The 23523-nt window shown below is 38.1% G+C and overlaps 4 protein-coding genes across 5 annotated transcripts; 2 read left to right on the top strand and 2 right to left on the bottom strand.

The window, feature by feature from the left end:
• Window positions 1–2880: 2880 nt before the first annotated feature.
• On the bottom strand, window positions 2881–4028 carry LOC118349390 (topless-related protein 3-like). Its single transcript, XM_035693758.1, has 2 exons — window positions 3993–4028; window positions 2881–3378 (listed from the first exon to the last, which is right to left on the bottom strand). Exons 1-2 carry the CDS (start codon window positions 4018–4020, stop codon window positions 2897–2899), a joined length of 510 nt encoding a protein of 169 aa, XP_035549651.1. The 5' UTR covers window positions 4021–4028; the 3' UTR covers window positions 2881–2896.
• A 91-nt stretch (window positions 4029–4119) lies between these two features.
• On the bottom strand, window positions 4120–4551 carry LOC118349424 (ubiquitin-40S ribosomal protein S27a-like). The gene has a single exon (XM_035693843.1). It carries the CDS (start codon window positions 4549–4551, stop codon window positions 4120–4122), a length of 432 nt encoding a protein of 143 aa, XP_035549736.1.
• Window positions 4552–5662: 1111 nt separating this feature from the next.
• On the top strand, window positions 5663–18217 carry LOC108981001 (GDSL esterase/lipase At5g62930-like). 2 transcript variants are annotated; one of them, XM_018952070.2, is made up of 6 exons: window positions 5663–5848; window positions 5961–6038; window positions 11592–11732; window positions 16643–16719; window positions 17203–17367; window positions 17752–18217. In XM_018952070.2, the coding sequence occupies exons 1-6, from the start codon at window positions 5750–5752 to the stop codon at window positions 17918–17920; spliced, it is 729 nt and encodes a 242-aa protein (XP_018807615.1). In that variant the 5' UTR covers window positions 5663–5749; the 3' UTR covers window positions 17921–18217. The 2 variants fall into 2 exon arrangements, with proteins under 2 accessions (XP_018807615.1, XP_035550091.1); XM_035694198.1 differs by having other exon boundaries at window positions 5685–5848; window positions 17200–17367.
• A 1825-nt stretch (window positions 18218–20042) lies between these two features.
• On the top strand, window positions 20043–22128 carry LOC108981000 (transcription factor MYB98-like). Its single transcript, XM_018952069.2, has 3 exons — window positions 20043–20629; window positions 21006–21135; window positions 21433–22128. The coding sequence occupies exons 1-3, from the start codon at window positions 20043–20045 to the stop codon at window positions 22126–22128; spliced, it is 1413 nt and encodes a 470-aa protein (XP_018807614.2).
• The last annotated feature ends 1395 nt before the right edge of the window (window positions 22129–23523 follow it).

A 23523-nucleotide genomic window follows, 5' to 3' on the forward strand; every position in this document is an offset into this window, starting at 1 on the left:
TGGCAAATCGGAGCTGGGGGTAAGTGCATTGGGTTGTTAGGAGGTCGAGGATGAAGTGGTGAAGAAATGGTGGCTGGTGGTGGTGCGACGGCGGCGCGCGAGCACAAGGAACGCCGCGGCATAGTGTTGCACGTGGGGGCAAATGGTGACGCAAGATGGGCTGAGATTGGAGGGAGGTGGTCGCCGGAGGGTAGGGAAGGCCGTGGGCTAGGCGGTGTCGCCGGACGGAGGCGCACCGCAGCGGGCTGGGAGAGGAAGGAAAACACACAGGGAGAGGGAGAGAGGGACGTTGTCGCAGTTCTGGAAGAAAAAGAAAGAAAAAAGAGGAAAGAGAAAAAGAAAGAGGAAAAAGAAAATGGAGGGAAATGAATGAGGTCTAATCCTCACAACTTGGGTCACAAAATTTCAACGAAAATTATTTCAAAACAACAGTTTAAATAAAATAAATTTAAACACAGTGACTAAGTAAAATAAAATAATTAAATCCAATAATACAATAATTTTAAACCCACAAACTAATTTAAATTAAGAGAAATTTAAATGCAAAACAATAATTAATATTAATAAAGCATAATAAAATAATTTTCACAACTTAAAAAAAAATCATAAAATAAACTAACGAGAAATCAAATAAATTTTAAAACAAGAGAACTAATATTTAAATTAATTAAAATAATCATTCAGTTAAAATACACTAAAATACGGGGTATCACATTATGCCACCTTGATTGTGTGTAGAGTAAAGGCCTTCGAATAAAATTATTTTTTTCACGTCTCTAATTTTGAAAGCTTTCTATATAATCAACGAGAAAAATTCAATGATGATCGATGCAATCACAACATATCTTTTATCCCAGTTAATAGACAAAATAAAACAATAGCAACATATATTTCAGTTTTGGATAGGTGAATGGTGTAATCTTAATTTTGATAGTTCCAATTTGTTAAAATCTAAAACCTCTAATACTTTGAAGATATACATGAAGGTGTAAAATGTATTAAAAGATAATGGGAAGATTTCGTAAGCAAAGGTGAAAACATCATAGTTATGAATTTCGTTAGAACAGCCGAAATTTTCCTTTCCGCTATAGTACTCATTATACAATACATCCTCATTTTGTTTCATTCCAAATTTTGAACCGTTCCAATCCGTTTCAGACTATTTTAATGGTAATTTTATAATTTTATTGTATTTGGATGATATTTTTTATAAATTTTAAACCTAGATGACATTCATGTAATTTTAAAATCTAAAAGGAATTTATATGATTTAATTTTTTTTATAACTTTAAAGATGCACCCCTTATTCTTGATAGGGAGACTAGAAGGGCCTTGGCCATGAAAACTATTTTTAGCTTCATCCTTGGTCGCATTACATACAAAATCGTTCAATAAAAATATAGAATTGAACTGTCCTCTGTGAATAAACCAGAATAATGCTAACTTTATATGAAACTTGCTGTTAAACAACAGGAGGAGCCGTATACCCCATTCTATGGTACGAACAATTAGAAGTGGTATAGATAAAAAAAAATTATATAAAAATAAATCTACAAAGGCAATATGTATCACATCAAATCAAGTCAGTTCGTGGATTTATGAGATCTGTTAAAAGGAAAGGGATATGTGTTTAACACGTTGCATTTCATATCCTTTTCCATTTTTAACTTTTTGGTGGATCCACTCTCAAGTCTCAACAATCGGTTGCACTAATCATTTGCTCTGCTCTGTGCGCTCTCTCTCTCTCTGGCCGTGTTTGTGTTATGGTCCTAATAGTGAACAGAGACATTGTGGATTCAGAAAATGTAATAGAAAATAGATGAATTGATTATAGTTAAATTAATGTAAAAGGATAACAGGGCATTTCAAGGAACCCTAACCTCTAGGAATACAAGATAATTCTTAATAAGCCTTCAGATAATCACCCCCAGGCCCTCCTCCCCGTACATATACTACTCAACCCAGAATAGAAACTAACAACACGCTAGCAACAAAAGAAGGCCATGGGCCAATTTCTACAAACAACAAAATAGGCCCACGGGCCACTAGGACAACTTAGTAACCCAATAGAACAAAAGAAAACAATTTAGCTTGAGGCCACTCAAGCCCAGTCCATGTTGATGTATCCATAAACTTTGAAGCACGTGTTAGTAACAGAACACTTGGGGTACATGTACCCAATAATGTACTTTGTTATAGTATTCAATTCTACCATATGGTTTGTGGTGGCAGCAATGATACCAATTGAGAGGGTGAAGGAATTGGTAGTGCCACAAGCTAGTAGGATAACCCACCAAGGCATACATTATAAGAATAATGTTCAACACAAGGATGACAATAAACCACCACGTAGGAACTGATTTGTACTTCTTCCTAAACTTGGTATGTATATATTCCTTTTTTCTCCCTCCGAGGGCACTTTTACCTTGCTCCCATAAATCACTTCCATTGAATAGCAAAAGATGCACCCTAGTAGTAGCAAGTGTGGCAAAAACCAATTGGCTATTGCATTAGTATGCAACAGAAGAAATGGGCATTGAAAGCACATCTTGTGGGATCTAGTGCCGGATGCGGTCCATCTTGGAGGTATCGCTGTCGTATACAACTAATTGTGTCTCATGAACTACCAGCAAATGGACTTGATCAGAGTGAAACTGTACTCGAGTGTCACCAGCAAGTGCCTTTCTCGATTGTATTTAGACTGTAACTGCTTCCTCTTTTCCTTCCCACATGTCAATGCTCCACACACAAAGTTGAGCATTTGTACCCGGATAAAACATGATATTAAGATTTGTCAAAAAATCCAAACCAGTAATCCGCTTTTGGTGACCCCTCAATTTTGATTTAACCTCATCCACTCTAACATTATATATGTGGATAGTTAAGGTTTCAATATTTAACATGATGACACGTGGAATGGAGCTATACACAGAACTACTTCTTCAAGGTTGACACCTGAGACTTCATCAGTCATAAGAAAACAACTATTTGATTGCCAATGATTCAGAACGACACTGGGAATGACATTTCCACTTGGGATTTTGTTCATTGCGTGACCACTTCCCAGCTTTTGAACACCATTTGCTCCCAGTGCCAAAACCCCAACACCAGAATTTGTATATAAAAGTCCTACAACCTTGCTAGAAGAATCTGTGCTACCAAGCATGGTAACTATTCGACATTGGACAACATCCACAATTTCAGACAACTGCCAGGGTTTAGTTATATCAGTTACATCTTCCACATTTATTTTCTTATCCCTTCTACCCATTAGATCAACGCCATTAAGAATTGGAGAAGGCTTAACCAGGGAGCTTTTTTCCACTTTACAATTGACTGGATTGACATTTGTGATGGCTGAAGAGCCAGAAACCTTATCTGCAGCAAATTCAATGGGTGATCTCAATGCTTCGAACGATTAGACTTCCTAAAAGATCTTAGGCCAACAACATTTGCAAGTATCTTGAATCCATTGTCTCTTGTAGTACCAGCAAAATATGTGTGGTAGAAAATGTGAACATAATCGGCTTCCCATCAGTGTTTGTATTGCGAATATGAGAAATCATCATCAAATCTCCTTTAGGTCCCAAGGTTACCCTTAGGCTAAATTCATATCTATTTGGCTAGACTTCACATCTTCTTCAGAGTGCTTAAGGATCACGCCAAAAATAGGCATCATTGGAATCACCTTTGCACACCCAACCTTCAATAAAGTTTTCAGACCCATCCTAATTCTCACTCAAACCCACTCTCCACTCCACACTCCAAATTCTTTTCCAGCACGTCACCCAAATAATTACTCTCCTTCTTAGTGACATGATCTACTACATTATTTGCTACAAAAAGTTTATGGGGTTCTTTCAGAAACTCAATGGTGTCCTGGTCATTACAATTCTTTCCCACAAGGTTTCATTCTCTTCCTCTATCAAAGGGCATAAAAACAACTTTAATGGGCAAAGCATCAAGCAACTGAGGAGCAAAGATTTTCTTACCCGTAAAATTTGCGGTAAACTCAACCATGCGGCCTGCTTCATAATCTTCATCAAACCAAATGTAGTGGTACGCTTTTCAACCATGGGCAGTGCTGCCACAGTAATATCAGCTTCGATCTCTTTGTGGTCATGTTGCCAAACAAACACATGAGTATGTCATCCCCAAGTCGATACCATTTGTTGGACTCTCACCCTTTGCCATGGCTGGGTTCACATAGGTGAAAACAAGAAAGGTGGAGCCATCGCCGTTGAGCTTCAGTTGAGCACCGAGAGTGAGAGCGAGTTCTGAATCAGCCTTGAGTAAAGAATGAGAAGGAGCTTCCTCCGTGTACTGCTGCACCACGGCTAGGGAACGACCATCTTCGAGTTGCCTTCCGTTGAAGATGAGACTCTTCTGGTCGAGCAAGATGCCCTTGTTGTCTTGGACCTTAGCCTTCACTTGGTCGATGGTAGTGATGGTATCGATGGTATTGTTCTCTTCTAACCTTTGTCGAGAATCATGCCCATAGCCTTGTCTTGATTCTACCAAGAGTGAGGTGTGGGTAGAGGTGGAAGTCATCTTTGTCGATGATTGTTCACTCACTGATTTTTTTATAACGATATTCTGATTATGAAGTTTGTTCTGATTTGCCATTAAGGTCCATGCCATCTCCATCAGCTGATTCAAGCGATCCTTGATGTCTTGAAGACTCTTTTCATGAGAGCTACCAGCTGCTGTAAGATCTCTTATTGCTGCTTGAAAAGTGTTCCATCCTCCATGAATCGTCGACTTTAAATACCACTTGTTATGGTCCTAATAGTGAATGGAGAAATAATCCTTGTGGATTCAGAAAGTGTAATAGAAAATAGATGTACTGACTATAATTGAATTACTGTAAAAGGATAACAGGGCATTTCGAGGAATCCTAACCTCCAGGAATACAAGAGAATTATTTAGATAATCACCCCCAGACCCTCATCCCTGTACATATAATACTCGACCTAGAATAGAGACTAACAACACGCCAGCAACAAAAGAAGGCCATGGGCCAGTTTCTAAAAACAACAAAATAAGCTCACAACTTAGTAACTCAATAGAACAAAAGAAAACAATTTAGCTTGAGGCCTTCAAGCCCAATCCAAGTTGATTGGGTTCATGACATTATACCAGTTGTTAGGTTCCAGGATTGCAATGTAAGAATGTAATGGATGTGAGGATGGGTTGTAAGGCTACTGGACTATTGATAAGACGAATCCAAGGTGTTTGAGAAATGAATTGTGAGAATTGTCAAACTAAATTAATAATAGGGTTGTTCGGGGAAATCCCTAAACCTCCAAAATTTTCCGACATTAGTAATTTTCAGATGACCTTCCACTTTGCTCATCCTCCCCTTATATCTGACCCTTACCCAACAAACTTTGTAACAGAGTACTAAAACGATAGCCTGACCCACTGTAACGTAAGAAGAAAATAACAGTAGCTAAATGCACTGTTTGGTGTCTTTAATTCCCAAACGCTGCGTATTACGAAAGATCACAAAACTACAACTATGACTTAATTAAACGGTGTGTATCACAGATTCACAGCACCAAAACGACAGACTCTACCCATAACCATCAAAACGCCTCGTTGTGCCTAATCTTCACAAGTCTTTCATGTTAACCAGACGACGCCGTTTTTAGTTTAAGTGTTTCTTCCCTTCACTTCACTTCACTTCGTTGAAGCACATCTTCCAGACACTTCAATATCTTCTAATGACAGTTTGAGACGCGAGAGAATGAGGCCACAGATCGCGCTGTTTGGTGATTCGATAACGGAGCAGTCGTTCAGATCAGGTGGTTGGGGAGCTGCTCTTGCTGACACTTACACTCGCAAGGTTCCACGTTTATTCATTATTTTTTGCATTTCTTTTTCTTTTTCTTCTGGGAAAGATTTGATGAAAATGTACTTAACTGTAGTTTCCGCCTTTTTGTTTGTTATGTGTCAAGGCTGATATAGTGAATCGTGGGTATAGTGGATACAATACCAGATGGGCTTTGTTCTTGCTGCATCAACTTTTCCCTTTTGTAAGTTTTCCTCCTTTTTTCTTTCCTAAAAAAAAAAAAAAAATCCCTTCTTTTGGTTGTTGTCGGTGCTCTAAATTCAGATCGTACCATTTTGCATTACAATTACTACTTTTCAAAAATGAAGAAGGAAAAACCCGCACTAGCCCAGTGATTATAATTTTGTTTTTTTTCCTGTCTTTGGATTTTTTGAACTCCTTGAAGTACGTTGACTTCATCTCTTTGAGATGTTATTAGTACAATTTTGCTCGTGTTTGTGTGCGCGAGATTGCTTTCTTGACCAAACTCATGATGTTTGTGGATTATTCGTAATTATATTTTTTGGAAGCACACAGAAATGACGATTTAGATGTACCTATGAGCTGAGGGTCTGCATTTAGTACCTTCTCTGATCAACCTTCATAATCTCTATAAAATCCTAAGAGAAACATCAAGGGTTTTGGATCACATTTATTATGCCAGCAAAAATTTCACTGTCTTATATGTCGAGCTTCCTGCTCATGAGTCAAGGGAGGGTGGGTTACCGTCTAGTGGGTTTCATGGAGGAGGGAGGGTGACTTACAGTGGAGATCTAAAGAGAAAACCTTCCCGTAGGCTTAACCTTTCTCCCCTAAAAAAGGGCATCCAATGGGAATGTGCCACGTAGACACTCTATTTTCAAACCTTGTGGCCGCATTGTAGAGAAACCCTCCCTTTTCCATCTCCCTCCCTCCTTCCCTCTCTCTCTCTCTCTCCTCTCTCTCTCAGGAACCACTCCCTCCCTCGAGCCCTAGCCCCACCCACTCTTGAAAGTCCCATCGAGCCCGAGCCCCACCACTCCCTCCCTCCTTCCCTCTCATTGAGCCCTAGCCCCACCCTTGCCTCCCTCCCGTCTCTATCTGTACACTTTCTCTCCCGCAGGCGAACCCATTCCATTAGGTAATAAGGTGTGTGTAAGGGAAAGTGGGAATTTGTGTGGTAGACAAAAGAAAAATATTTGAATTGATGGGGGGCTTAAGTGCAATAGAACACATCTAACATCATAAGATAAAGGAAAGTGATACTTAGTAAATGAGGACAACTAAGTTAGTAGGCAAATTCGGAGCTCATCTATCCCTCGAAAGCAAATTGTTACGTGCATCAAGAAAAAAGTCTTTCAGGAAAAGGATTTTACATAAAAAAATTTCAGATTCAGAAGATATAAATAAGATTGCATGGGTCAGCTCTCTCGTTGATCTCAACATGGCAGTCCTTAAAATCACCAAAAAGCACCACAAACATCTTAATAACCCTTTCCCGTCGACCCCAACAGGCCTACCTTCCATCTGAGGAACTCTGTTTTTTAGTTCCCAAAGAGTGCCTTCACGCCAAATCTTCTCGATCGGGGAGGACTTCCAGATTCTTTGGAGCTCCAACTATGGTGGTTATATCTCAATTTATCATCAATCAAGTCCTTCTAGATCCATATGGTCTACCATACCGGGCCAAGCCTTTGTGTCTATTACATTGGCTGCGATGGGCTGGGGAGGTTCGCCAGGCTGTGACGGATTGGGGAGGTGCGACGCTGTGGAGTGTAAGTGAGGTGCGGTGGAATGTAAGGGATTTCACTGAAGTGAATATGTTCTTTGTTTTTCTAACGTATTTGATTTTGCTATCCCCTGTAATGTGGTTCATGGGATTTAGATGTGGATTGCTGATGTGTCCATTTGTTATTTGTTGCCGTTGAAGGACTGAGAATGGCTTAATCGTCTAGAAGAGGGCCTAAGATCTAAAAGCCTGGCTCAGAGAGAGCGAGAGAGAGAGAGAGAGAGAGAGAGTGAAATTTGGGAAAAAAATATTTCTTTCCTAGGCAGTGCGGTCTACCATTGGGTTCATGTGAGGTCTACGTGGCAGCCTACCATTCGCTGCTGTTGATAGGGGAATATCAGTTGGGACCTACGGGAAGGTATTCTCTTTTAAATAACTTGGGTTTTCGTCCATTTGCAAATGACCACAACATTGGTAATATTGATACTTGAGATTTTTAAAGTTTGCAATTAATAACTTCCGTCCATCTTCATCTAATCCACCAATGGGTTATTTTTCCATGTGGCATTTCTGACACGTATCAGCCAATAAAAAGTTGACAAGTGTCCCTTTAATGACATGCCAGCAAATTTATTAAATAATAAAATAAAAAGTTTCAAATGAATTCTAAAACCTAAAAGTATTGAAAAATTTAAAATTAAAAAAAGAATGTTGGTTTAGGGGGAATCTCCCACCCCCCTCCTCGCCACCTCTCAAGAGTCTGATCCGGTCGCAGAGTAGCCTGGACTCACCCCATGACGCCAGCTTCGGTATCTCTTGCTTGCGACCTCCCCGTGACCACAACTGTAACTTTGGGGTTGCTTGCAACCATTCCGCAACCTGCTTTGGCGTTGCGGGGTGACTGCGAGCCACCTTGTGAATGCTGCTGATCCACCGGATTAGCACCATGTGGAGTGACTGCAGGCCACCTCATGAGGGGCGTTCGAAAACACAAAAAGAGGAAGACTAAAACCCTAAGTTCTCTCTGCTACTTTTGTGTTTGTGTTTTTATTATTTATTTATTTAATAAACCACATGGCACCAACCAAGTCAAGAAGGCCATTTGAGCGGTAAGTTCATGGCCAAGTAGCTTTATTCATCTAAAAAACCAAGGTGGTCATTTGCAAACTGCCAAAAACCCAGGAACTGAATTTGTAATCAACCCTTAAATAATAGCATTTTGTATATAATGTATATTTTTATATATAATAACATGAAAAGGAGCACTGCAGCATAATCAAAGATATAAAACAATTATCTACATGTTTATCAATCTAAAGATGATTAATGAATATCATGGGAGTCATAAATCATGAATTAGAGATTTTGATTCTTTCTTAAATGAAACAAGCTTGTTATTTCAATTTGATTTTTTTTTTTTGAAGAAGAAGAAGAGCAAGAAAGGGTTGAAGAGACTATGAGATACAGAAAAATCATACTTTGTTGCTTTTAGAAAAATACATATTTTGACCTTTAAAAACTTTTTCAGGTCAAACGTTTGAGTTTACAGTTTTTTTTTTATAAGTAAAACTTTATTAATACCAATAGGCGTAGTCAAGTACACTGGATGTATTCAAGAGAAACACCTAGTTGGAGTGCAAAAAAAGATACAAGGAACAAAAGAACGTAAAGCCCATCTAGAAAAAAGATCCTAACAAAGCCCAAGCCCAAAGTCGTGCCTACCCTGAGCTCTCACCAAACCTCCACCAGTGCACCAATGCTTATCCCAACAAACCAGGTTTTGCCCATACACCAAGCCGCTGTAAAATCCCCAACACACTCCTCCGTACTTGTAAACTCTGAAGGAGTCTACTAGAAATATACAATTGGTTCTTTCTTCCCTTTGATCCTCCCTCGACTTGGATTACCTCCCTTAGCGTCATAGTTGATTGCCCAAGTAAGACGCTTTAACTCTCTGCTCTTCTTGGATCTTGATTTTGTTCCAAATACGTGACCCACCTTTATTGTAGTGAGTAGTGCTGTGAATTGATCCTCAAATCCTCCCCATGTAATCCCCACACACTTCTGTATCTCATTTATCTCTTTCAAAACCCAATCTGATGATGAATCTTCTATATTGTTAATCGGTGGAAGAGGAGATCAAGGGGACAACATCTTCTACAGACTCAACTCCCAATTGTAGGTCAGGCCCTAAATATTCCTCCTCGCAAGGCATCAATGATAGCCCCATCCTTTCCTCCACACCAGTTCCCTCCATCATGGGTGGTGGAGCCATGGGCATCATTTGAAGTTTTGGGTTAGTGAAAACCCAGAAACTCCCCAAAGGCTCAACAATACCTCAAGTTCCGTCGGTGAACTTTTCTATGACACCCTTGGTGGGGGGCAGTCCGTTTTAGCAGTCTCTACGCCAATACCCAATGTAGAACCCACTTCAAATATAGATGACATGCTTCTCCTTTTGACCCGCCACACTCTCCTAGGTTTGGATATCGAAATTGGGGCAAACCCAACTTTCTTCTTTCCTTTATCTAATTTTATAGGACTCGACCCATCTCTTAACACGCCAAGCCCGCTCTTTTGTGTAAATGACTTGTGATTCGACTCCCCCTGATTGGGTCTTACAGCCCCCTTACCACCTCTTAACACGCCTAACCCATCCATTTTTGCTGATAACCTAGCAACCGCTGCCTTAAACTCGGCAAGCTGGTTTTGCATCTCTTTCAATGTCCAATGCATGCCATTGGGAAGACCAAAACCATCCCTTGTTTTGTAAGAAACGGTTCTTAAGCTTTCAGAGGAGTCAAACCCTTTTTGACTATGTCCATGCGCAATCTGTAGAGGTTGCAGACCCCTTTCACTACTTCCCTTCTTGCCCCTATTATCAAACTGAGTCGCCGAAGCATGACCCATATTCAGAGCTTCTGCATATGATTGCCTCACCACCGTGGTTGTGCTCGGGTCGTTTTGCTTCAATTCCATATTGTTTTTCTAATGAGTAGATAAATTCCTTTGGCTTTTCCCCAATGACCCATCTCCATGATTGCGAGAAAATAGAGCAGCAAATTTGCACGACTCGACAACAAATTTCTCCCAACCAAGGCCTTCATACACGTTTGAAATGACTAGAACCCCCCGTCGACCTCCTTCACCATACTTGGTTACAGTTAAGAATCTACCGTGTAGGTTGGAACATTGTTGAGCCATGAACGCTCTGTTTCCTTTGCATGTGTCTGATGAATTCCGATTGTCTTTCCGCTTGAAACACAGCTTCCATTGCATCTACCAGCCCCCCCTAAAAGTAGACTTTATTAAAGATCTGGATTACATTTCTAGTTTTATAAAAAGTCTCTATGCATATTTTTATTAGCATATTTGGAGGGACCGTAAGTTCTTTAAAGTTATTAGGATTAGGAGGTCATTTTAAATTTTTGGGAAGCCAAAGAAATTTTTTTTAAACTTTTTTTTTTTTTTTGAGGATAGAGGAGCGATTTGCTAAATTTTTTGGGTTTTAAGGTTTGTCTCAAAGTTTGGGGGAAGAATTTTTGTTAGAACTTTTTAGGAGAGTAGTGAACGGGTTTGCTTGGGGTTTTTAGGGATCAAAATTTATTTTTTGGTAATTTTATAAGGGAGGCAGAGAGTTTTTATTGATTATATACTTTTTTTTTTGGGTGCGGGGGGGCTTTGCTCGCTACCTCCGCTAGAGTTACACCTTTATGTGTACTTTGGCACTTATGGATGTTGCAGATTAGCTGAGGATTGAAAGGGATGAAATGTTCTAATGGCAAAATTAAGTGAGTTTTTTTTTTGTTCTTTTTTACCTGCAACTGGTACTCATTGGTCAATCTTTTATCTGTTCTTTTTTGCCTGCATTTTTACATTTGTTTTTTCTTTTTTCTGTTTGAGGCATTCCCTTTGGTAAACTTCTTGCGACCCTATATGGCGCTTGGTGTTTTTTTTCCCAAAAATGAACTGTGCATGTGAATAAAAAATAGTATAACCACTGTGATACTGGTAATTTCAAGCAGGTCACTCATATAGCTTCCTCTGCAGGACTCTACAAAACCCCCTGTTGCTGCAACAATTTTCTTTGGGGCTAATGATGCAGCTCTTTTGGGAAGAACCAGTGAACGACAACATGTTCCTATTGAAGAGTACAAAGAGAATCTTAGAAAAGTCGTTCATCATTTGAAGGTTCAAATTTTGTTTCTTACTTTTAATAACCGTTTTAGTATCTAGCTCACTCTCTACTAGATGTTATACTTTTGGTTTGACTTATGATCTGTAAGTAATGTGTTCTTTTCTGTCCATTCATTGTACCAGATCTGCCAGCTGATATTTTTTGGCTTATGCTTTCAAGAAAAATAAGCCAAAACTTTTTTTTTTGGGGTTGTTTAGAAGCGTATAAAATGACCTGAAAGAATAGTCAGAATATTGCTTCCTACTATGCATTTATTTTAGTGTCTTTCAAGGACTACATGCATGGATTGGATTATTGGTACTTCTATATTGTATTTTGCTGCGTGTAAGCTAGATATTTTGATTCTTTAGGCTAACACCTTTTTGTCCGACTCAAGGACATATAAGTTTTTTTGGCACATTTTCTTTTCCTTTTTTTTTCCCAAGGAAGGTGTGGAGGATTTTTGCCTAGACAGCACCCCTATACACTTAAATGTAGTCTTTAGCAGCTTTTGGAGCAATAATGACACATGGTGCATATTTCTGGGTTTTCATTTTATATGATTTGACATTAATCCTATTATGGTTAGAATCATTTATATCACTGCCATAGAACAGCTGTCATGGGATGCCTGTAGGGTTAATTGATAGCAAACGTCAGGTAGGTATGCTCCTTCCAAGGTCCAAGGTTCGAATCTCACTAGGTGCAAACAATTTCAAGGGTCATCGGACTAGGGGATTTTTCCCTTGAATTACCTAAGGTGCACTTGCAGGAAACTTCTTGCCGAGGGCTTGTGCACCCTCGGGATTAGTTGGGACGCTGTTCCTGGACACTCGGTGCCAATAAAAAAGGTCAGGTAAAACACTGGTTTGACATTTTGGAGTTTTGGGACTTTTGGAAATGACTCTCAGGAAATCTGGGTTGCAGTTGTTTTAGGGTTTAAAGATAGCAAAGGCTTTGAGTTTTATACCAGAAAAAGCTTGGAAAATATGTTGATTCGAGGTTTGTTTATGGTGTTCAAAGTACTACTTTTAGAGAAACCCAATTAGTTAGAAAGAGGCAAAATGCAGGGGCTGCTGTTCCGGGTGCAGTGGAGAAATTCTAGAACAGCAATTTGATTCTTGAGCTGTTTGAGATTTTCCTTCAAATAGTCTTTAGAGTTATTGGAGTTTGGATTTCACGAAGGTGCTGTTTGATAGTGAGATGAGATGAGATTGTTTTAGATGAAAGTTGAATACAATCTTATTAGAATATTATTTTCTAATATTTTTATTGTTTTGAGATTTGAAAGACTTGAATTGTTTATTATATTTTGTGTGGAAATTTAGGAAAGTTGTAATGATGAGATGAGACACTTTCACTATCCAAACGGGGCCTATGTGTATATTTGTGGAATTGGATTGAAATGTCTGGAAAACTAAGGGACATCTATTTAATTATATAAAAGCCAAGTTTTCAATTGCTGACTTGGCATTCATACCATAAAATTTGGGAATGAAAGGGTGCAAAAGAGACTTGCACCAAGTGAAAAGAGAAGGTGATCTGAAACGTCAAGCGGTGAAAAGAGAGAAAGATGAAATGCCAAGCGGTGAGTCCAAAGGGTTAAACTCCCAGCTTGGTCTTTGTTCAAACACGTTCTCCAAGCGTTGAGTCGCGTTACAAAACAGCGATAAAAGAAGATAGCAGATTTATAACGAAAAAATAACAAGCACCTGAGTTGCCAACAACTTGTACCCGAACCTGCCCACAAGGCAGTCCACCGTTTTTCTCTTTATTGTCCCTCTCACGGTCCCTCCAAAACATGTTTTCCCTCGAAACTTTAAACCAAACTCGCCTCCAAACAATGACCCACCAATTTACTTCCTCGCGTATTCACCAATCCAAGTTGAATGAAACAAACCCAAACACCCTGAAAAGCAAGAGTCTCTCGATATGGATACCCTGGATTTCAATCTCAAATCTATATTAGATGAGAAATAGGCTAAGATCTAAGCCGCAATTACATAATCTATTACAAAACATCTGCTATGAGAACTGATACAATTACTTGCGATGCTCAACAAGAAAAACACTAGAAAGCACCAACAGATCTGGCTTGAAATCTTAGTCCTGGAGTGGGTGTGTATTGAAGCAAGCTTAGCTTACAAAAATCGCCAAAAATGAGAAGTGGGTCTCTTCGAATGCAAGTTTAAACTCAAAAACCGCAAATATAAGAAGCGGGTCTTGCTCAAAACTGATGGTGGAAGTGAAGTAGTTCATGGAACTAAAAGTGACTTAAGTGTCTAAGAGAGAGAGAGAGTGAAAAAGATACCAGGACCAAGTGGGGCATTTAGAGACGACGGAAAGGAAGACTTGACGGTAAACCACCGACGGTAAACCTTGGGAACAACTTACGGTAAACCACGAAAGCCACCTCTGTTTTATACCACCGAAAGAGGGGAAGTGTTTCCACTATGAGCCACGTCGCCAAGCCCCAACCCGTTGTTACCACCGGCACAGAGAACTCCGACGGGCACTCCACGCTGCTCTAGGTCCGCCATGTTCCCTCCCTTTTCTCTCTCTCACTCTCTCCTTCTCTCGGCGTCACACCACCACTGCCCAGAAAACCCAGTCGCTTCGCCGGTCTTTCCCTAGCCACCCAGAGCTGCCGCGCATCAGCCTCCTCTCTCGGTGAGTCCATCACAGAACTTCTCCCTCTCTCAATAAGTTATCGCACGCCTCTCTCCCACTCTCCCGATGGCCCCTGTTTTCTTTATAAGTTAAAGTCACTTTTAGGTCTTTAGTTTACTACGTACATATGTTAACATTATTACAAAAATACCCCTACCTTTTTAGGATTAACAGTTGAGAATGATTTTAGTGTTATTAAGATTTTAGGTTTTGGGGAATATAGGTTATTTTAGTATCTTAGGTTATAAGTGTTATTAGATTTTAGGTTTTGGGGAATATAAGTTATTTTAGTATCTTAGGTTATAATTACAAAGTCGTGTTTAATTAGAGATTTATGAGGATTTTAGGTGTGGTATGGCACCGCACCTCACTCTACATGGTTTAATTTGTGCATCAAGACCAAAGCAAGAATACATGTTATACCACCTACTCAGCATTTTGACTTTGACATACCCAGTGATGATAGTCCAACTCCCAAAAATCAAAGCAGTGGTTGACCCTGGTCCAAGCTACCGATCCAGGTTAGTGAGCAATACACAAGATGATTTTTCCATGCTCAAGATAAAGTCTAAAGGCCGCCAATCAGATCCAATATATCAGGACCCTTTTAATGATCCAGGACCACTATTCACATTCGTTACAAGGTTAATACAAATCTGAAATGGCATCGAACAGGGCAATTGAAAAGAATTGGATTAGTTGGGATAATTTTGAGGCTTGGAATGATTTTGAGGAATGGAGCCGTGATTAGTAGATTAGTGAAGGCATATGATATTTATTTTTCGATTAAAACTATGTATTTTTTAATTTTATGTTTGTTAGCAATTTTTTGACAATAATTTATTTGATGAATATGTAATGTATCAATGTATTACCATTTTATTATAATTACTAGCAAGGACTACTATGCACGGGAAGACATTTAATGAAAAGTTGGTGCGATTTTATTTTTCCATCCCAGGATTTTTTTTTTTTTTTTTTAAAATACATGCCATAATTTCTGGTCGCTTGGCCACCGTCTCAATTTTCACTCTTTTGTGTTTGTCAAGCATGAGGATTGTGCGACATAGAGGACGAACGATAATGGATGATATATAAAGTGCAGCAAGAATGTGTGTTGATGGTGAACAAAGCAGAGATAGTACAATAGACGAATATCGAAATATATATCTATAAAATCAAGCATAAATAACGGTCCGCGCATTGCGCGGGTTATAGGCTCGATAGAATAATATAGAGTTCCTTTCCTACTTTCAGCCACTTCAAAGCCATCAAAATTCAGTTTTTACAAACATTAGCTGAAAACCCTTGATCTCCTTTGGATCCTTTTAGAACTTCTAAAGTCACAAGTTTTCCTCAAACTTTGCCACCAAAATGATTTTGTCGCTGCTTTCTCACGTTATTTTGGTTTGTATGCTATTTTTCCTTTGTGAGAGACTTTGGGAAGTGTACGACTTCTGCATCCACGTAATTTTCTCGTTTACATGTTTATATCAATGCAGAAAAGAGTATATGCATAAAGACCTATAGAAAGCACTAGCCGCATTTGTGCTTATACATACCAAAACGACTTATCAAGATTGCATTTGGAGCTCCTTGAGATCATTTACCAAGTAAAGAACCAATGTGAGACTTGACACTCTTTCAACTCTACCATACTTCGCCCATCCAATCTCACCCATTAATATCCTGAACATCTTTGTCAAGTTCCACCTTACACTATATATGGTGTTATTAGGTTGACTTTGAAACCATTTGTAGTGAATTAAGGAAAATACTTGCCTCATTTTGTGCATATACTCCAGAATGACTAGTCGAAGTTGCAATCATAGTTCATTGAAGTAATTTATAAAGCTTAGTTCCACCTAGTAAAGAATCAATGAGGGACTTGAGACTCTTTCAATATTATCATAATTCACCTATCCAATTTGGGAATTAACTAATCAGAGCATTACAAGATATACTCCAAAGTCCTTTGAAAGATTTGGATCATAAGAATTTTGTTATCATTTTAGAATGAGTTTTTCATGACAGATCTGTCTTTGCTGATATTTTATCTTAAAGGATGCATCTTGACGTAAAAATGTTGTGGAAAACAATAAAAGATGATAGTAGAATTGATAGAGTTCACTTTTCATTTCACCTTGTTGTCGATTAGTGCAACTCACCCTCCATCTTTTTCCTAGTAAGAGGCAAGTGTGGTGAGGGGTCATTGCTAAATCTCTTCTCATTGTGTTTAGGGATTTTGTTGCAGGAATGCTCCCCCACCATGTTAGTTGTGCTTATCACTCCTCCTCCAGTTGACGAGGTTGGGCGTAGAGATTATGCTCAGTATGTAACCTTCTCATATGAATTCAATAGATGCTTCTCTTTTATTGGTTTAACTTGGCCTTTACAAGTCAAAGGGCGGGGATCCCTAGTGAAGGTAGAAATCAATCCTAGGCCCTGGTAGAAAGGCATTTTACCAGCTAAGCTTGCTGGCATCTCCAATGAAAACTTGCATACTAATTGTTGAAAACTTGGAATTGCTATCTCCAACAATGCCTTTACTTGTCATAAAAAAAAAAAAGAAAAAGAAAAAATCTCCAGATCTCCAGCAATGCCTTCGTAGTTGCTCCATCAATCTCTAATAGCTCCAATATCATGATGCCTCATGCACTGCAGCTACTGCTTCGCCTCTTCTTAATCAATGCTATTATCAGTCATAGCTGTCTGGTAGAATGTTAGAATACATATATGGTCTAATTTTATTTTCTTGAAAATATTGTTTGTTTGTTACTTTATTGGAGGTAAAATTTTAAATGGATTCAGCAGATCTGTATATGGGGAGAAAGCGATGGAACTGCCAGAGAGGACAAATGAAGTGACGGGCCTATATGCCAAGCAGTGTGTTGAACTGGCCAAGGAAATGGGTCTCTGCTCCATTGATCTATGGTCAAAAATGCAGGAAACAGGGGGCTGGCAGAAGAAATTCCTAAGGTTTGTTATAATTGGATCTTTAAAGAAACTAATCTATTTTGCAGAAAAATTCATTTGACATTCTGCTGGAATTTCAGAAAAAACTGGGTCCAACCAGATTTTTCTTGGTGAGAAGTTCCTTTTTGATATGTGATTATGTTAGAGGCTGGCACGAGAATCTCATCGGGTTAAACTTTTCTCCATGATTTTACACTGAAAAAAAGAAAATTTTTGGTTAATGTCATATTTTCTCTGGAAGCGTCATTGTTAGGGATATCCAGATTACACACAACATGTACTGTGTTTTAAATATAGAAGCCCTTCTGAGAAATCTGCTGAAGATTTTATCATGGAGGAAATAATGTGAACAGAATGTTCTCAATTTCTCTTGTTTTCACTTTACAGTGATGGGCTGCATCTGACACCAGAAGGCAATGCAGTGGTACATGAAGAAGTCGTAAAAGTGTTCAATCAATTATGGCTTTCTGCTGCAGAAATGCCAGATGATTTTCCTAGCCACTCAGAAATCGATGGGAAGAACCCCGAGAAAGCTTTCCAGCAACTATGCATTTAGTCTTTTTACACCCTTATATTTGTTTTCATTTTACTCTTTGATCAAAATTGGAGTCATGCTCAAAATAATAATAATAATAATAATAAGATCTCATTTTACACCCCCAAATAGTTAAGAAGTCGATGATCTTTGATGAATGCATCATCATGTATGCTCTTACCGTGTGCTGTTAATGAATACACTTTTAGTTCTATTTAGCAATTCCTGTAAATAAATATGTTCTACGTCCCCTGTTAGTATGGGTCCTGTCCTGTACTCTATTTATCGGTCTTAACTGGATCAATTGCTTTGTCGGAACTCTTCCCTTGCTTGCTTCGTCTCGCCTATAATTCGATAGTATGACATTCTTTCTTTAGTAGCAAGCTGTAGTAGCAAGGCTTGTTCAAACAAAAGAGGTATGGAGGTTAATGAACTGTGATTTGAAAGGTAATCCGGGCGAATGTGTCAAAGTGGTCATCTGCTTAGCAGTCTAATTTCTTTGAAAAATGAATTACTGTGTGAATTTGATGAGCATTTCTATATTCTGAAGCTCTTGGATGTGTACAGAATTTGGCTGGCTGTGAAAATTTGATACTTATGTACTGTGGAAACAATACTTCTGTTTTTTCCTGTGTAAACACAATTCCCCGTCTCCTTTAAAAACAGTTTCTGTACAATTAAGGTAACTAAATGCATGGCGTTATCATAACCTCATTAATTAGTAAATACTGGTGGTTATGCAATGCGACATGTTTCTGTTGTGTTTCATTTTCCACCACCAAAATGGCCATTAAATTTTTACTTTAACCTCATTTTGTGTCATAATTCAATTAACTTCAGTTACTTGGGAACAGATTTCATACTTGGAGATATTTTAGATGTTTTCAGGGTTATGTTGGATATATAAGAAAAATGACCAGGAAAAGAAATATATATATATATATATATATATATATATATATAATGAGAGCAAACAGAGTGAAAAATAGATGAAGCATCAAAGTCTGCATTTATAAATGGCTATTAGGATGTTTTTCATATATATATATATATATTTTACCAAAAACTCAAAACTGAGGTTTTTTACATTTGAGTTGATAATTAAAAGACCATTATATATAGAATATTTACACCCCAAAGTGAAAATGCTGTACAAATTGTTGCCTATTACACGTGTTTATTCTATGAGTGATGGGGCTGCCACCTAGCCGTGACCGTTGGGCGTGCTGTCTAGATAATATTTTTTTTTTTTTTCATTTTCACATTTTTTAACATCTTTAAATATTTTTAAAAAATAAAAAAATATATCAATACACTAATAGTCAATTCCTTAATCAGTAGGTAAAAAAAAAAAAAAAAATACATGAGCGGTCAAAATGAGGGAACAAAACGAGTAGGCATACTAACATTATTCTTATAGTATATATCACTTTTATGAATAAAAATAATACCTTTTTTTAACTCGAGGTTAAAATTTTAATAATTGTCTCGATGCATGCAGAATTAATGTATAAAGAAAGTTATATGTGTATCGTTCTTTACTGTCATGACCCGACTACTCGAGCAACTGAAAGTACTGCATCTTGATTTCAATGCCATGGTAAATTGAAAATGAATGCCTCATTTATCTTAAGTTGAGAAAAAGCTCAGAATTAATTAAATAATTATCATAAATATTTCATTATCTTTATTACTAAATGTTGCCAAGGGCGTTTTGTAGAATCCCATAACGTGCATGACTACTCATGACTCGATCGATAAATATATTTTATCCGCAGATGTCTGAAACCATGAACTTCTTTGACCATTCGACAAAGTATACATAACGGCTAGCTGGATCATATTTAATTCGTCATTGATCTTCATTCTTCATTAAATATTGCAGTTGCAAAAGTACCCATCAAAAACTAAGAAATGCCAAATTAAGAGACCTCTGAGTGCAAAGGTTTGTTCACAAAAGTACTGTCTAGCAAATGCTAAGCAACCCTGACCATTGGATGAGTTAGAATTAATGTGCATGGTCTTCAACCTCAACAATTAATGCCTGATTCTCAAGGTCACCTATTAAGGAACACAAAGGTGATAGCTCCAAGCCACAAAGCCATTTTTTCTTCATGATCAGTTTCTGCTCCTCTCTGATCCCATGGAGCTTCAAACTAAGCTGATGGAAAATCTTGGCTCCCAACCCATGCTTTTCTCTCCAACTTACAGCTTGAAACCCTACATGAAAGATGAATTTTCTTTTGGAACTCCTTCATCAAAGTGTTTGTTGCAAGATTTTCACCATCCTGATCATGAGTTTCATGCTAATGGGTTTGCATCAAATCCCATTTTTGGGGTCCAAACTCATGGGTGTCATGATTCATTAGATAATTTCACTTATGGATTCTCAACCGAGTGTAAGCCATTTGCAGAAAATGGTGGGCATGGTCATGTTATGGACAATTTCCAAAGTGGAGGCCGATACTTAAGTTTTCCTCAGACAAATCCCGCCGATATTGTGGCAACAGATGATCATCAGGGTCCCATGGCCTTCACAACTACTTTCCAAGATGTGAAACCTGTGAATTTTATCGTACCAGATGAAGTCTCATGCATAACATCGGAAATTGGGTACTACAAAAAATTTGGCATGAATAAGAATAGGGCATTGCCAACAACTACAAGGGAATATAAAGGTCGGAAAAGGTCTAATTTGGTTAAGGGCCAATGGACGACTGAAGAAGACAGGTAGAGAAAGTTCAATTTCTCGTTATGCTATATCACTACAAGAAAACTGTTTATTGGTGACCAGCTATTTCTTGTTAAAATGAGTATGTTTTCATAGCAAATAGTTATTCTCGTGACAAATAATCTGTCACAAATTTTCGTTTTTGTAGTGTATATACATCCCTACTTTTATTCCACTTTCATCACATTGTACCGATATAGTTATGTCCATCAACTCTTGCTTTTTAGAACAACAAATTCACGGATCGATAGATAATACCACATGATCAATACAGTAAGATATAAGGGTACTGAGGTATATAATGTTGTGCATGCAGTAAGTTATAACTTTATATATATGATCATTCTCCATGATTGGTGTATTCCTATATATCAGGCTCTTGATTCAACTGGTTCAGCAATATGGAGTGAGGAAATGGTCTCATATTGCTCAAATGTTGCCAGCTGGGAGGATAGGAAAGCAGTGTAGAGAGAGATGGCATAATCATCTTAGGCCTGATATCAAGGTTTAAGTTTCTTAATTATTTATTTATTTATTTATTTTTTGGTATATTATTCGATCTTCACACCATGTATCTGCTCCAGCTTTCTGGATATATATAATTGAATTCTGATAAAAACATCGATGGGATACATATGTTCTGATTAGACACCAAACGCATGCGTGAAAATGTTCAAAATCTTGGTTGATCAGAGGAAGAATACATGACCACCAATATGAGCTATAGGTATCCTTGTGCACACAATATATACCTATAGCTAATTTTATTCATGTTTTCATCTTCTTTTTTATTACTTTGCAGAAGGATACGTGGAGTGAAGAGGAGGACAAGGTACTCATTCAGGCGCATGGAGAAGTAGGAAACAAATGGGCAGAGATTGCAAAGAGGCTGCCTGGAAGAACCGAAAACTCCATTAAAAACCACTGGAATGCAACCAAAAGAAGGCAATTCTCGAAACGAAAATGTCGTTCAAAATACCCTAGAAGCTCCCTTCTACAAGAATACATCAAGAGCTTGAATTTGGACTCAAACACGGTGCAAAACCAGACAAAAACAAATGCTAGTAATGACGGCGGCACAACCATTCATGATAACACACAGCTCAAACTCAAAGCACTAACTCAGCCAAAGATCATCACCAGTACGGAGTTTTACCCTGACAATTCGGAGTACTATGATTTTCATGAGGTCCTGGATTTTTGTTTCGATGGAAACTTGTCTCGTGAAAGCTGTAGCATTGGTTCTCTTCTCGGTGACTACATGCATTGCACTCTAACTGTTGACAAGAAAGATTTGGACGAGGAAAGCTGGCCTAATTCTGCTCTTGATCATGTGGTTGATGATCATGAGGAGAATGTAGTTTGTGATCCAGTTGTGGATGAGAAAGATTTTGAGATGGATGTCCCAGTACTGGATATGAATCCAGAGGTAGAGTGTGAGTCGAAGAAGGAGCTGGATTTGGTGGAGATGATCTCTCAAATCATTGAAATAAAATGACGTAGTAGTACTGCATGCCCTTAGAAGCTAGTATCATGCTATAAATATTAATACCAGGCTTCCGACTCAAGGGGCTTTAGAGTTTATGAGAGAGAGAGAGAGAGAGATTTGGCATCAGATTTTCTTTTTTTCTGTGGGCATGATCGGCTGAAGTTTTTTTCTAGTTTACTTTATGATACAGAAGTAGTACTTTAAGATTGGGAAAGATCGAGTTGGTGATCACATGCAGTGTGGGAAGGGGGAAATATACATCATAACAAAATAAAGGCAAACCTTGTTGGAAATCTTGTGAGGTATATATTTTAATGATAATATATTTGTACAAATTATTGGCCACGTTTGTTGATCTTTGCAAATTCGAACTTTAGAGTCGAAAAAAGTGGAGTCTATTATTAAAAAATAATGTTTTTATGTAGTCTAGGGAGTTAATTCAATAATCAACTTCAATAATGCTAATATATTTTCCAAATCCTAATATATACTTCCAAAGGTTCCAAATCAAACATAAGTACCTCTAATTCAATTAACCACACATATTCACATATCAGATCCTCAATACCATAAACCAGATAAAATAGGTCAATTTCTCCACATGTCTCAATTAACGTAATAAAATGAAATAGGGTTTACATAAGTTTTCATAATCATCTAAACATACTGAAATGTGTTTACTGAACAAATAAATCCACCACCAGCACTAGTACCCCAAGGTACTCAACTCTATCCTTAGCTAATCTTGCACATGTACTCTATTACTGATTCTCAACTAAACCATCAAAGCCATTTGAAATATTGTGAAGATAAAATAATGAGTTATCAACAACTCAGTAAGCAGAGAACATATACTAGTATGTAAGCATGAGCATTTACAAAGTTCAGAATTAAGAACAAAATATTTACTTTCAGAAGATAGAATCAAAACATATTACAAAATATTAGAGCGAATATTTCATAAAACATTATTATTTAAAAAACAAAAATCATTTGGCGTATCAAAATCTGAGACATAATTTTCATATCATATCAGAGTATCAAATCGGGATAGATACCATGTTTAACTCTCGTAGTAGGGTTATAAACCACCATTATACCCATGACGGAGTCATATATCATGTTTAACCCTCGTGGTAGGGTTATAAACTACCATTATACTCGTGGCGGGGCCATATGCCACTATTATACCCATGGCGGGCCGTATACCACTATTATTCCCGTGGTAGGGCTGTATACCACTATTATATCAGTGATAGGATCATATATCATGTTTAACCCCCGTGGTAGGGTTATAAACCACCATTATAACTGTGGCAGGGCCATATGCCACTATTATACCAATGGCATGGCCTTAACGGAAACAGAACAAAAACAACATCGGAACCAGATTATAGTTAGATA

Source organism: Juglans regia, chromosome 9 (assembly GCF_001411555.2).
Source record: "Juglans regia cultivar Chandler chromosome 9, Walnut 2.0, whole genome shotgun sequence".
NCBI lineage: Eukaryota > Viridiplantae > Streptophyta > Magnoliopsida > Fagales > Juglandaceae > Juglans > Juglans regia.